The sequence below is a fragment of the Xenopus laevis genome, chromosome 4L (genome assembly GCF_017654675.1).
Source record: "Xenopus laevis strain J_2021 chromosome 4L, Xenopus_laevis_v10.1, whole genome shotgun sequence".
NCBI lineage: Eukaryota > Metazoa > Chordata > Amphibia > Anura > Pipidae > Xenopus > Xenopus laevis.
In genome coordinates this window covers 22986719-22999380 of record NC_054377.1, presented here as the reverse complement: position 1 = coordinate 22999380, position 12662 = coordinate 22986719, and the positions used below count along the sequence as shown (strand labels likewise).

General features: G+C 45.2%; 1 protein-coding gene across 1 annotated transcript in view; it reads left to right on the top strand.

Moving 5' to 3' along the window:
- cracr2b.L (calcium release activated channel regulator 2B L homeolog) overlaps positions 1 to 12662 on the top strand; it is a 53105-nt gene that overhangs the window by 20523 nt on the left and 19920 nt on the right. The window contains exons 2-3 of the mRNA XM_018257534.2: positions 3467 to 3745; positions 4667 to 4778. Coding sequence (XP_018113023.1) covers positions 3557 to 3745; positions 4667 to 4778 — 301 coding nt within the window. The 5' untranslated portion in view covers positions 3467 to 3556. The remainder of the gene's footprint in view (positions 1 to 3466; positions 3746 to 4666; positions 4779 to 12662) is intronic.

Below are 12662 nucleotides of genomic sequence, written 5' to 3'. Positions count from 1 at the left end.
AAGCAAGGGTGCGAGGTGCCATGCTTTTTACACTTGCACCCTTGCCCTGTGGGTGAGCAATGGCAGCACAGGTCTTTGGGTTTCAAAATGGAGTGCAAGGACTTTGGCTTCCCAAATGTAGACAGCAGTTCATGAGTTATTTAATGCTGTATTCATAAGGAGTGGGGACAGGGGGTGGTTCATCGGTGTACCCCTGTTTCCCCTAACTTGGAGGTAATTTAGACTCATTTAGATTGGATGATTTAGGCTGCAGAGGAGTCCTGTACTTACTTCCTGTCCCCTGCGTAAAACTGGGGTGTCTGAGGCCCACTGGTGCTGTGACCCCAAGGACCCTCCTTGAATTCTCAAGGGCCCACCCTCCCGACGTCTGCCCCACATGTGCAGGGGTGCTGTGCCAATGAGGCAAAAATGGTGCTCCTGTTACTCAATGTTGCATTGAGTAACTCTTTCCTCCTCAACTTACAGCTGTGATTGGGTGAGAGGGGATGGCCCGGACTGGGGAGTTCCAACAGCATGCTATCTGAGTGGTCCTGGGTTGGCAGGGCACATGAGGGCCGGGGACCACAGTCAGTGTCAGACTGGGCTGGTGGGACACCGGGAAAAAAACAGGTGGGCCCCGGCCCTCATGGACCCCCGTCTGCCCAGCCATGTTCCCCCGGGAAAAAAAACAGGGCACCCCATTTAAAAAAAACTCTGCGCAGGCCTGTGACGTACCAGCGTTCACGCAGGCGCTCACACAGAGGGAACCCAGGAGGCACGAGAGGGAGGCACACAGAGGGAAGCCGGGAGGGGGCCCCCGATGACTGCCTGGAGAGGCCTTCATGTGGCAGCCCCCATTACTCCAGTCTGACCCTGCCCACAGTGTTTTTTCCTAGTGTCCAACCAGCTCATTCCAACCCTGCCTGGCCCATGGCAGGCAGTAAAGACAGGACTGCCTTGAATGCAGAGTATTTTGCTGGCACCTCGCCCTGCTTTTTGAATGAGCACTAAGGGGCATGATTTTGCACTTGTGTTCAGGGCATCAATAAATTACCCCTAATGTGTTAAAAACCAAGAGAAAACCTTGATCGTCTTTCTTTGTAATATTATAGCTTAGCACAGACAATATGTGTATACATAGCCCTTGTACACTATTAGTCTTGGTCTCCATTGGCTACTCTGTGTTGGGTTGTGGCGTCAAGGAGACTTTCTGTTGTTTTACGTCTTTCAGTTAGGGCCTTTGTCAATTTTGTTTATTTTCCTCATCAGGTCAAATAACAGTAGATTTAGCAAAGGTCCTAAAGGGAAAATTTGAGACACATTGCTTTATTTTGCAATAAGTAAAAAATATTTGTAATTGATTTTATTTTATTTAAGCCACGTTTGGATTCAGTTTTGTTTTTGAACAGTGTCTAGAACAGTAAGCACTAATACTGGGGGGGGGGGGGGTGCTTCAGGCCCACTCTATACTCCTTTCTATCCTGTGTTTGTCACGCTCACATTGCATTGTGCAACACTGGGACCCAAATCTTTTTTTTTTTTGGAGAAATTCAGCAGTGATAAACTACCATCATGCTTAATCATCCGGGCATAGTTCAAAGCTTCCGTGGTAGGTGTAGGCAATGGCATGTGTACACGGTTGCCACCTTTTCTGGAAAAAAAATACCGGCCTTCCTATAGTCTTGCCGTTTTTTCCTATAAATAACATTGGCATCAAGCATCATTTTTACCGGCCAGGCTGGTAAAATACCGGCCAGGTGTGTAGGGATCAAAAACCCTAAGGCAAGCCATGCACCTAGCTAGAGACGCATAGTACTAAATGCTTAGTAGTGTAAATGTCTGTATAATAAACTAATGGAAGTTATGGAACCCAGGGCAAAGAATTCGAATCAGTCCGTTGCAGCACAGTGAGAATAAAAAATGTATTTGAATCTTTGAACATTCTAAGTTCTTATATGTTGTACCTGTAAGACCTGGCATTCCATCTGTTCTGAAGGCCGTTGCGTTCATCAAAACACATATAAATACCATTGCAGTTGTATAAGTCATATATGTTAAGTATTAGTGATGTTAAATATCTGAATCTTACATGAGGCCTTACCTATCTCTTTTTATGTATTATAGCCTGGTGCTTCAGAAGGTCTGCTAATGTTTTCAGACATGTATTCAATATCAGTGTATGGACACTATTTGCACAGAACATTCCTTTTAGATATTTTTGAGAGCTATTTGCTATGGGTTTCAATAAATCTCGATATAATTGTTGCTTCAGGCATTATAAAGAATGACCCTGTATATCTGACTGATTTATAATTACATACACGCATAGGATCTATTATCCAGAATGCTTGGGACCTGGCAATTTTCCAGATAAGGGATCTTTCCATCTTTTGAATACCTTAAGTCTGCTAAAAATCTTTGAATCATGAAATAAACCTAAGAAAATGTTTGCCACCAATATAGATTCATGCAACTTAGTTACCACCAAGTACAAATATTGTATTATTATTACAGAGAAAGGAAATCATTTTTGAAAAATTAGACTTATTTGACTATAATGGTCTCTATGGGAGTTGCACCAAGAAGCTCAGTTCTTGCACTGGAAGTTACAACCATGAACCATATTGCCGTTACTGCTGCTAAATCTGCAGATGTTGCCATGTATTAGATAAACCTCTGAGCTGCAGAAAACAGGAAAATGCTAATGCTAGTTAATTATCGTTTTAGTTCTTTATTTAATAGCTGAAACAAGCTGACTGACTTGGATTTAGGTGTTTTAAAACTAAGAATTTCAAATATTTTAACTGGTACTTATTTCTATGTGCAAATTTATTGTACATATTTATTGTAAGTGTTTTCCCTTTGAAGGAAACCACATCTTGACTCAAATGAACAGCTATGTGGTTTACTTGTTAAATGGTACTTCATTAAATAAATGGAAGATGTGATGGCAGACAAAATGCCAGGTGTAGTATTAGCCTAAAGCTGGTTATACATTTAGCAGCTTCTGTGCCTGTGTATGGGCCCTTCCCGACATTTTCCCCAACGATACAGATGGATCAAAGTCTCAATAGAAGTAGGAGAGCAAATGTAGTTGAAGTGTGCTTCAAAAGCGGATTAGGCTCCTTGCAGCCCCCGGTGGAAGCCGTCAATGGCTTGACAAAGGGCCTGCGTAGCCCGAAACGTTGCCTATGGCATTTGAGTAAAGTTTTTCACTTTTTTCAACAATACTGGAGTGCTGCTGCTTTATTTGATATATGAATAGAAGTAGGAGAGGGCACTTGTGTTTATTATTATGCAATGCTTTTCTGCTGTGCTTGACCTCCTGCCACATCCACAAAGCAGGCAATCCAAAGGCAAAGCAGTTACCAACTCTGAACCTATGTAAGCTGGGAACGCTGTATATACGGTATACCTAAAAAAAGGCATTTTCAATAAATAATAGAGCCTTTATCTCAATTGTCCCCTCTTTATTTCTTATTTCAAGGTATTCTCTTGATGGATTCCATGCTTTGACTGTCTCCATAGAAGGAGAGTGCATACCCTTAGGGCAGCAGGGAGCTTCTTTCCCAGGAACATGGAGCACTTAGGGTCTCGAAGGAGGATGTCTCCCAGTATGAGGACGAGGATAGGACACAGAAAGGTCCAAAGAACCCCACCTTCAACCCTCATTGCTGAACCAGATGAAATGATGGGGAAAGCTCATGAACTCTTCCAGCTTTGTGACAAAGAAGATAAAGGATTAATTACCAAACGAGATCTTCAGGTAAGCATGGCAGGGTTGGAGGTGGTTTGTATAAATAAGAAGCTAGCAATCTAAGGGTGATGGCACACAGGCAGCTTTGTTGCCCACAGTTATATCTGTGCAACTGCCATGCCAGGGCAAAGCTGGCCAGGCACCCAAGACAACCCGGCCAGCCACTTCGCCCCCTCCCTGTCACGGAGTGCGCCAAGGGTCCTGACCAGGGGTAGGCAAAAGAATAGATACATGCTTGGCACCCCCACTTTCGTTGAACCCTGGTCACTTGCCTCTTCTGCCTACCGCTAGTTCCGGCCCTGACAACCGCGGAAGACACATCTCCCAAAAAGACTTTCTAGAAGTTTTTTTAGGGAGATTCGATGCCCGTGGTAACACAGATTTAACAGCAAATCTCCCAGTGTGCTATGGGCCTAAGGCTTAATGCTATTTTTTATAGCAATTCAGGCTGTTTACTTGCCCTGTTGTTTACCCAATGACAATGTGTTATTAAAATAAGTGGAACCTACCATGTGTAGTTTCAGGTGAGAATTAAAGGGGTTGTTCACCTTTGAGTTAACTTTTATTATGTAGAGAGTGATATTCTGAGACAATTTGCAATTGGATTTTATTTTTTATTAAGTGTGGTTTTTGAGTTATTTAGCTTTTTATTTTAGCAACTCTCCAGTTTGCAGCTTCAGCAATCTGGTTGCTAGGGTCCAAAATACCCTAGCAATCATGCATTGATTTGAATAAGAGACTAGACTATGAATAGGAGAGACCTGACTATAAAGATGAATAATAAAAAGTAGCAATAATAAAAAATTTGTAGCCTTACAAAGCATTTGTTTTTAGATGGGGTCAGTGAGTGTATGATAGCTGTATATGTGTTGCTCAAAACTTTGACTTGCACTGGAAATTTTCCTCTAACCCTTTACTTTCTCCCATCAGCGATTGCAGAATGAGCTACCCCTCTCCCCGGAGCAATTAGAAGCTGTTTTTGACAGTCTGGACCAAAGCAACAATGGCTTCCTCACTCCTGTGGAGTTCAATATGGGACTTGGTAAGGAGCCACCCTGTGCCCCATTAGCTAAAGTTACTAAAATAAAAGTGTATAAGAAACAATTGTTTCAGACAAGTGAAGCCAAAATAAAGATGGATTTGGGGATTAGTGATGTGCGGGTCAACGAATAGTCAACCTGCATCCAAACCCTAACTCGGTCATTTGGAACCCTCGCCTGACCCTAACCCAGCAGGTGCTTGTATTTATACCCCCTCACCCTCTCTGCCCTTCTCTGACATCACAGAAGGGGCGGGGGTGAGCAGGAGCAAAAGTATAAAAGGACTCCACCACTGGCTGCAGCAGGGCATAGTTAGGTTGCAGACCGGATGGGTGCATGTGGAAGTTTAGCCCAAACCCGCCTCTGCAGCCCTCAAAGGTTGTGCGGCGGTCAGCTAGTGTTCTGTTCCCACATGAAGGCGAATGAAGGTATAACTAATAGTAGCTGTGTGACTTCCTACCTTCGTATCCAAGCAGTGGGGCAGACCGGACCGGCAGACGCTCAGGTTGGATGGATTCAAACGTAGACACAGGGATGAAATCAGCCTGGGTTTATTTGATCCAGAATACAGCAATATACGGTGATACAATACTGTTCTGTAGTAGTGGTATCAATACTGTCCTGTATATGACTTTCCTGAGGCTAACTGCTGGTCAAAAACTGATGCCTTCACAAGCCCAAAATGTCCGAATGTCCAGTCACACAGTAATGAGGCACTGAAAATGGCTGCCGGAAGTGAGAAGGACTGAGCTGCAGAAAACCACGCCCCTGAGAGGAAAAACTTTACTAACAAGAACAGAGGTGTGCAGCATGCAAATTTTGTCCAGCAGAAAGCAGCAGTACAACAATGCACAGAAAATAACATAGATAAGAAGGATTGATAATAATGTAAGCAATTAACTATGAGGAGAACAGCACACTCCCCGTCTGAAATTTACTTTGGAGATTTCACTATGACGAATGTCCATGAAATATAACACAAACCTGCAACAAAAACATGTTAGAATGCAATAAACATAACAATATAGTTGGCTTTCTTGGCTTGTAATGGAGAAGATGTCTATAGTTCAACTTCAGTCCTGTTCATCCTGCAGGAACGTTCTCAATTGGTAATATCAAAATGAGTTCGTTAATTGGCCTTGCGAACGTTTTAAGCTCGCCCTTCCTGAAGATCTTCAACTCCACTTTTTCGGACTTTGCCATCCTTGCTAGGGAAAACCTTTGTAATTAGTCCCATAGGCCAAGCAATCCTTTCGGTTTGTTGCTCCTTCATCAATACAAGGTCTCCTTCTTTCAAGTTTGGTTTTTGGTGTTGCCATTTTCTTCTTCCTTGAAGAATATTGAGATACTCCTTTCGCCATCTGTTCCAGAAGTAATCCGCCAGGTATTGTACACGTTTCCAGTGTTTTTGGTAGATATTCGCGTGAGTAAATTCTCCACTAGGCATTAGTGTATTCTCAGTTTTTTGGGTAAGTAGAGTAGCTGGAGTCAGTATGGCTGGTGTTTCAGGATCCATAGACACTGGCACAAGGGGTCTTGAATTGATAATAGCCGAAACTTCAGCAAGAAGGGTGACAAGAGTCTCATGTGTGAGTCTTGAAGAGTTTACATCCATCAACATAGAATTTAAGATGTTGCGTGAGATCCCGATCATTCTCTCCCAGGAACCCCCCATATGGGAACTATGAGGAGGATTGAAGATCCAGGTGCAACCTTTCTCCGCCAACTGATCTTGAATGGGCTTAGTGTCGATGTTCAGTTCTCTACAGGCTCCAATGAAGTTACTTCCTTGGTCTGACCTCAACTGTTTCACTGGTCCTCTGATTGCGAAGAACCGTCTTAAGGCATTAATGAGACTGGATGTGTCCATGGATTCTATCACCTCTATGTGAACGGCTCGCACACTCATGCAAGTAAATAGCACAGCCCAACGTTTACTGTTTGCGTGACCGCCACGGGTTCTGCGTGCGGACACCATCCATGGCCCAAAGACGTCCAGGCCAGTATAGGTGAAGGGCGGTTCTGAACATAGTCTATCCGCAGGCAAATCAGCCATTTGTTGGTGTAGCAATTTCCCTCTTGCTTTGCGACAGTGCACACAGTCATGCAGTATTCGGGCTACAAGTTTTTTCATACCTATAATCCAAAGACCTGCAGACCTTAATTTGCCTTCGGTGATTTGTCTGCCCTGGTGTTCAGCCTTTTTGTGGTAATATCGGATCAGCAACACGGTGATATGATGTTTGCTGGGAATAATTAGAGGATTTTGTTCTGCAACTCCTAGGTGGGCTTGATTCAAACGACCACCAACTCTGAGCAGGCCAAAACTGTCTATAAATGGATTTAGGTTGGCAAGAGGACTTTTTATGGTAATCTGCTGTCTGTTGTACAAGCACTTCCATTCTACGTTAAATTCTCCCTGCTGGACGTGACGTATTATGAGAGACTCGCTATGAGAAATGTCCTCAGCAGAGAAGGGTTTATGGCAGACATGCCAACCATGACAATCTTTATCTTCCTGAGCATTTCGATAACATCTAGCGATGTGCACTAACCTTGCAATAGTTCTGATGAGTCTCATCCAACTGGAGAAACGTTCAAAGCGATGACAATGGAGGCTGGAGGCTTGCCTTACTTCAGTGACTAATGCACTAACTTCAGCGCGGATTTCTGGATCATTATCCGGATCCTGGATGCTGAAGTCTTCCTGTACACGTTCATCCGCCTCTCGTAGCAGAAACTCTGGACCTGTAAGCCAAGAAGAGTTAGTAAAAGAACGTATAGACATAGGCCTAGTGGCATGATCTGCTGGATTGAGTTTGGATGGTACATAGTGCCATTTTTCAGGTTTGCTGTTCATGGTACACTGAAGAGAGTTAAATCTGGATAGCGCTTGCTCTCGATTGTTCGGGAGTCTTACCCTGGTGGCTCGGAAGGGTAATGGAGAGACCCAGTGATTGGTTTTGTCTTTAAAGAACTCACTGTCCATTATCTTGACAAACTCTCTGTCCTCTACTGACAAGGCTACTTTATCGTCATCTTTGGTTGTGCGAAAGACCGATCTCCCCAAGTTGTCAGCAAAGAGAGGAGAAATTATGTCAGGTGGTTGTATGAGGTCTGGAGACTTCTCTTTCACTTCATAGTGATGAGGACACGGCTTAATGCAAGTTGTGCGTCCATCTCCACGCACGTACGTTTTGAAGGAGTTAATTCTTGGTTGATCCAAGCATACATTTCCTATGACTACCCATCCCAAGTCCAGTCTCTGGGCAAATGGCGTGTAGTCGGGACCATTACATTGTTGGCGCACCTTGTGCACTCTTAGATTGTCTCTGCCGAGCAGGAGTAGAATCTCTGCGTTGTTGTCCATAGGTGGGATAACGTTGGCAAGGTGCCTTAGGTGTGGCTGGTGAAATGCAGCTTCTGGGGTAGGGATCTCATCCCAATGGTTAGGTATTTGATCGCATTCGATCAGTGTTGGTAGGGGTATTTCTGTATTCCCATTGATGGGAGAAGCAATGAATCCTTGTGCCCTCCTTCCGCTAGTCTCTATGCGGCCCGAGCAGGTGTTTAAGATGTAGGGTTCTGATGGTCCCTCTATTCCAAAGGCATCGAAGAATTTAGGTCCTGCTAGGGACCGGTTGCTTTGGTCGTCAATGATAGCATACATTTTTACTGCCTTTTCTGGTAGTCCCTCTGGATAGACCTTGATTAGGCATATTCGGGCACAACATTTCTCACTCTGGCTGTCGCCACATACTTCCAAACATGAGCAGGAAACGGCGGTGGCTGTGTTAGCGTGATTCTGAGGCTCCCCGCCATGACTTGGAGCAGGACTGGTGGTGAAGACAGCTGATGAGTCTCTGGTGAGCGGAATTGGGTGCATAGCTGAGGCATGTCTTTCACTATGACACTCCTCACACTTGATGATGGATTTACAGTCCTTAGCCATGTGCTCCAATGAAGCGCAGCATCTGAAACATACCCCAAGCTCGCTGAGAACTTTCTTCCGCTCCTGCATGGTTTTAGATCTAAACCCTCTGCATTTGTTCAGTGAGTGTGGTTTTTTATGAATGGGACATTCACGATTGAAGGACTTGTCTACTGATGAGGTATTGTACTGTTTACCCGTGGGTGCTGCAGGTGGTGGTAGGTTAGTCTTTCTGACACTCACGCTGCTCTTAAAGTCTCTGTTTTTATGCAAGACACTTTCATACTTTGAAGATGGTGTCGCTGAAGCTGTAGTGTTGAACTCCAGGAAATCGAGGCTGGGGTCGTTCCTCATCTGGGACTGTTCATCGATGAATCTGCAGAAATGAATAAATGGGGGAAAGGTGACGTTATGCACTCTTTTGTACCTTGAGACTGATGCCGCCCACTTTTCTTGCAGACTGTAGGGTAACTTCACGACAATTGGGTTCACTCCATGGGCTGTATCCAGGTAGCACAGGCCGGTCAAGCGAGGGTCTCTTTTGGCAAGCTCTAATTCCATGAGGAGATCACTCAAATCCTGAAGCTTATGGACATCCTTGAGATTGATCTTTGGGACGTTCTGCAGTCTCTTGAATAGGGCTTTCTCTATTGCTTCTGCACTGCCGAATGTACGTTCGAGTCTCTGCCAGGCGGCAGCGAGACCTGCTTCTGCTTGTCCCACATAGACAGTTCTGAGGCTCTTGATACGACTTGTGGAGCCTGGGCCCAGCCATTTGATCAAGAGGTCGAGCTCCTGCTCTGCGGTCAGGTTGAGGTTGGCAATGGCGGCTTCGAAGGTTGCTTTCCAGGCTCTGTAGCTCTCTGCACGGTCATCAAATTTTGAGAGACTTGTGTTAATTAGCTCTCTGCTCACCATAAACCTGGCAAACTCGGACATATCCGATTTCTCACTGCTTGTTGCCATGACAACTTGTGATGCCCCCAGGGCGTGTGGGCTGCGTGGCGTGAAAGGGTGAGATGCTTCCGGGTAGAATGATGTTGCTGCAGGGTTGAGCTGTGGTCTAGCCTCTGTAGATTGTGATGACTGCTGCTTGAGCTGTGGCGGTAGGCCGGGAAATGCCGGGTAGCCTTTTTGCTGTAACACCTGTCCTTGAGAGGGCACATCTGGGTGAACGTCATCAGGTTGCTCAGGTGCTGTGAGTGGCACTGGCACTGTAGGTAGAGTCGACTTGAGGGTTTCAGTGTTGTCGGCTTGGACAGTACTGCAAACTGGGGGTGGTACAGGTAACTGTTTCAGTACATAGTCACTGGTGCGATCAGCTGGATCATCTATCTCCTGTGGTGGCAAGCAGACTGGGTCAAGGCCTTGGCTCAATGCTTGCTCAAGTAGTCTTACTTTAGCTAATGCAATTTCCTCTTCCATCTCTGATTCAAGAATCTTTATTCGAGCCTCTGCTTCTGCCCTCTTAGCCTCTGCGTCTGCTGCGGCCCTCTTAGCCTCCGCCTCTGCTTCTGCTATCTTGGCCTCTGCGTCTGCTCTTTTTGTCTCTGCTTCTGCCCTTTTTGTCTCTGCTTCTGCCCTTGCGAGAGCTTCTTTTTCAGTGAAGGAGCGTCTCACCTTGGATTGCTCTGCATTTATGCGGGCCTCTAGTAGTCGGTCGCTTAGGGCTGAGCTTCTTGAGCACGATGATCTGTATGACCGAGAGGAATGTTTAGATGAATTTGATCTGTGGGATCTAGTTTCTTGCAGATGGGAGATACGGAGTTCCGCTTTATCTTTAGCACGCAGCACCATGGCGTCTCTTTGTCCGTCTATTAATTCTGCCTTGCTCAGTTCTGACGGGGCTTCATCATTATTAACATCTTTTAGAAAGGTTATATACCTTGTGGACAGTCTCTTATATCTTTCATGAGCTGTATTCAGCCGCCCTATAGCAACTTGTAAGCTTGTGGCATCACCCGAGGATTTAAGTCCTGACATGATGGAGGAGACCCGTTCCCATAGCTCTTCCAGGCTATCGCATAGCTCATCTTTCCTTGTTTGATAGTTTTCTCTGACTTTTATTGTCGGTTTGAGAGAGCGTCTTGGTCGCACGACTTGGTCTGCTGGAAGTGTGGAATCTGCTTCCTGTTCTTCATAATGATCAGTATCAGGTTGCATTATCGTTGTTTCATCACTGGGGAACTGTGGGAGGTCTTTTTCGGCCATTTTGATTTAAGGTGCGCTGTCTCTTTAAGAAAATAAACTTTTGAATTGGGGGCTGTAAATAGCAGTGCAGCTCCGCCGAGGCACCCTGACAAGGTTCCTAAAGTGTTTTCAGTGAATTGTGGGGTTTGGATGGAGGGGGACCCCACGTGCATTAACAGTTCTTGTACTATGCGAGCAAAGGTTAATACAGGACGTAGAAAATGGCTTGATGGGTTGTGGAGGACTTTCAGGTGAGAGTATAGATACTGCAGACACGTGGTGCTTGCTCTTTGGCTTCTGTGACGTGCACTGTATCTGGGCAGATTTGCTGCAGGTGGGCCTGTTGCCAGGGAGATTCCTGAGTGTGGAACTGAACTGTGAGGTAATCTGTGGCCAGGGTATGGGCATTAAGGCAGTTTTTGACTGTTCTGTTCCCACATGAAGGCGAATGAAGGTATAACTAATAGTAGCTGTGTGACTTCCTACCTTCGTATCCAAGCAGTGGGGCAGACCGGACCGGCAGACGCTCAGGTTGGATGGATTCAAACGTAGACACAGGGATGAAATCAGCCTGGGTTTATTTGATCCAGAATACAGCAATATACGGTGATACAATACTGTTCTGTAGTAGTGGTATCAATACTGTCCTGTATATGACTTTCCTGAGGCTAACTGCTGGTCAAAAACTGATGCCTTCACAAGCCCAAAATGTCTGAATGTCCAGTCACACAGTAATGAGGCACTGAAAATGGCTGCCGGAAGTGAGAAGGACTGAGCTGCAGAAAACCACGCCCCTGAGAGGAAAAACTTTACTAACAAGAACAGAGGTGTGCAGCATGCAAATTTTGTCCAGCAGAAAGCAGCAGTACAACAATGCACAGAAAATAACATAGATAAGAAGGATTGATAATAATGTAAGCAATTAACTATGAGGAGAACAGCACAGCTAGAACCTGCCTAACTCGCGGCTTCCCTTGGGCTTTGGGTCAACCCGCACATCACTATTTGGGACATTACTTTCTTCTAAAGGCCCCCATACATGGGCCGACAGTCGGCAGATTATTGGTCCATGTGTGGGGCCATCTGACGGGCGGCTTCCCCAATCGATATCTGGCCGAAAGTCGGGCAGATCTCGATCAGGCAGGTTAAAAAATTGCATTGGATCTCAGCTGCATCTGTGCGTCTATGCAGTCCCGCGATCCAACTGGCGGTATCAGATCCATTCTGATCCGATTGTTGGGCCCTAGAGCCCACGATCGGATCAGCCTGATATCGCCCACTTCAATGTAGGCATATCGGGGAGAGAGATGCTCATTTTGGCGATATCGACAAACGAGCAGATCTCTACGTCTATGGCCACCTTTAGTCAGCAACATATCTGTCAAGAGAAAGCTGACATGCGATTCTTATCTTATGTTTACATTGGGGGTTACTAAATTGCTTCTCAAAGAAGTTGAATTCATTGTGATACCAATTTGTAAATAAATATGTGATACACCTTCCTTCATTGAGTGTCATCTTGATCAGTCTCTCTAACTGCCACTGTTGCCCTCATGTCAATTAAGATCATATGGATCATCATGGGACTTGACTGGTGTCCGTTCTGAAAGTTCATAAGCATTCTGGATGACTTGGCAGCTAACAGGTGTTGACTCTAGTTATGTTTTCAAATCAGAGAACAACCGATAAATATTTGTGAACATATCTTTCCATTTGAAACTCATATTGTTTCCATTGCTCCAGGATCTAGAAACCTTATGATGCA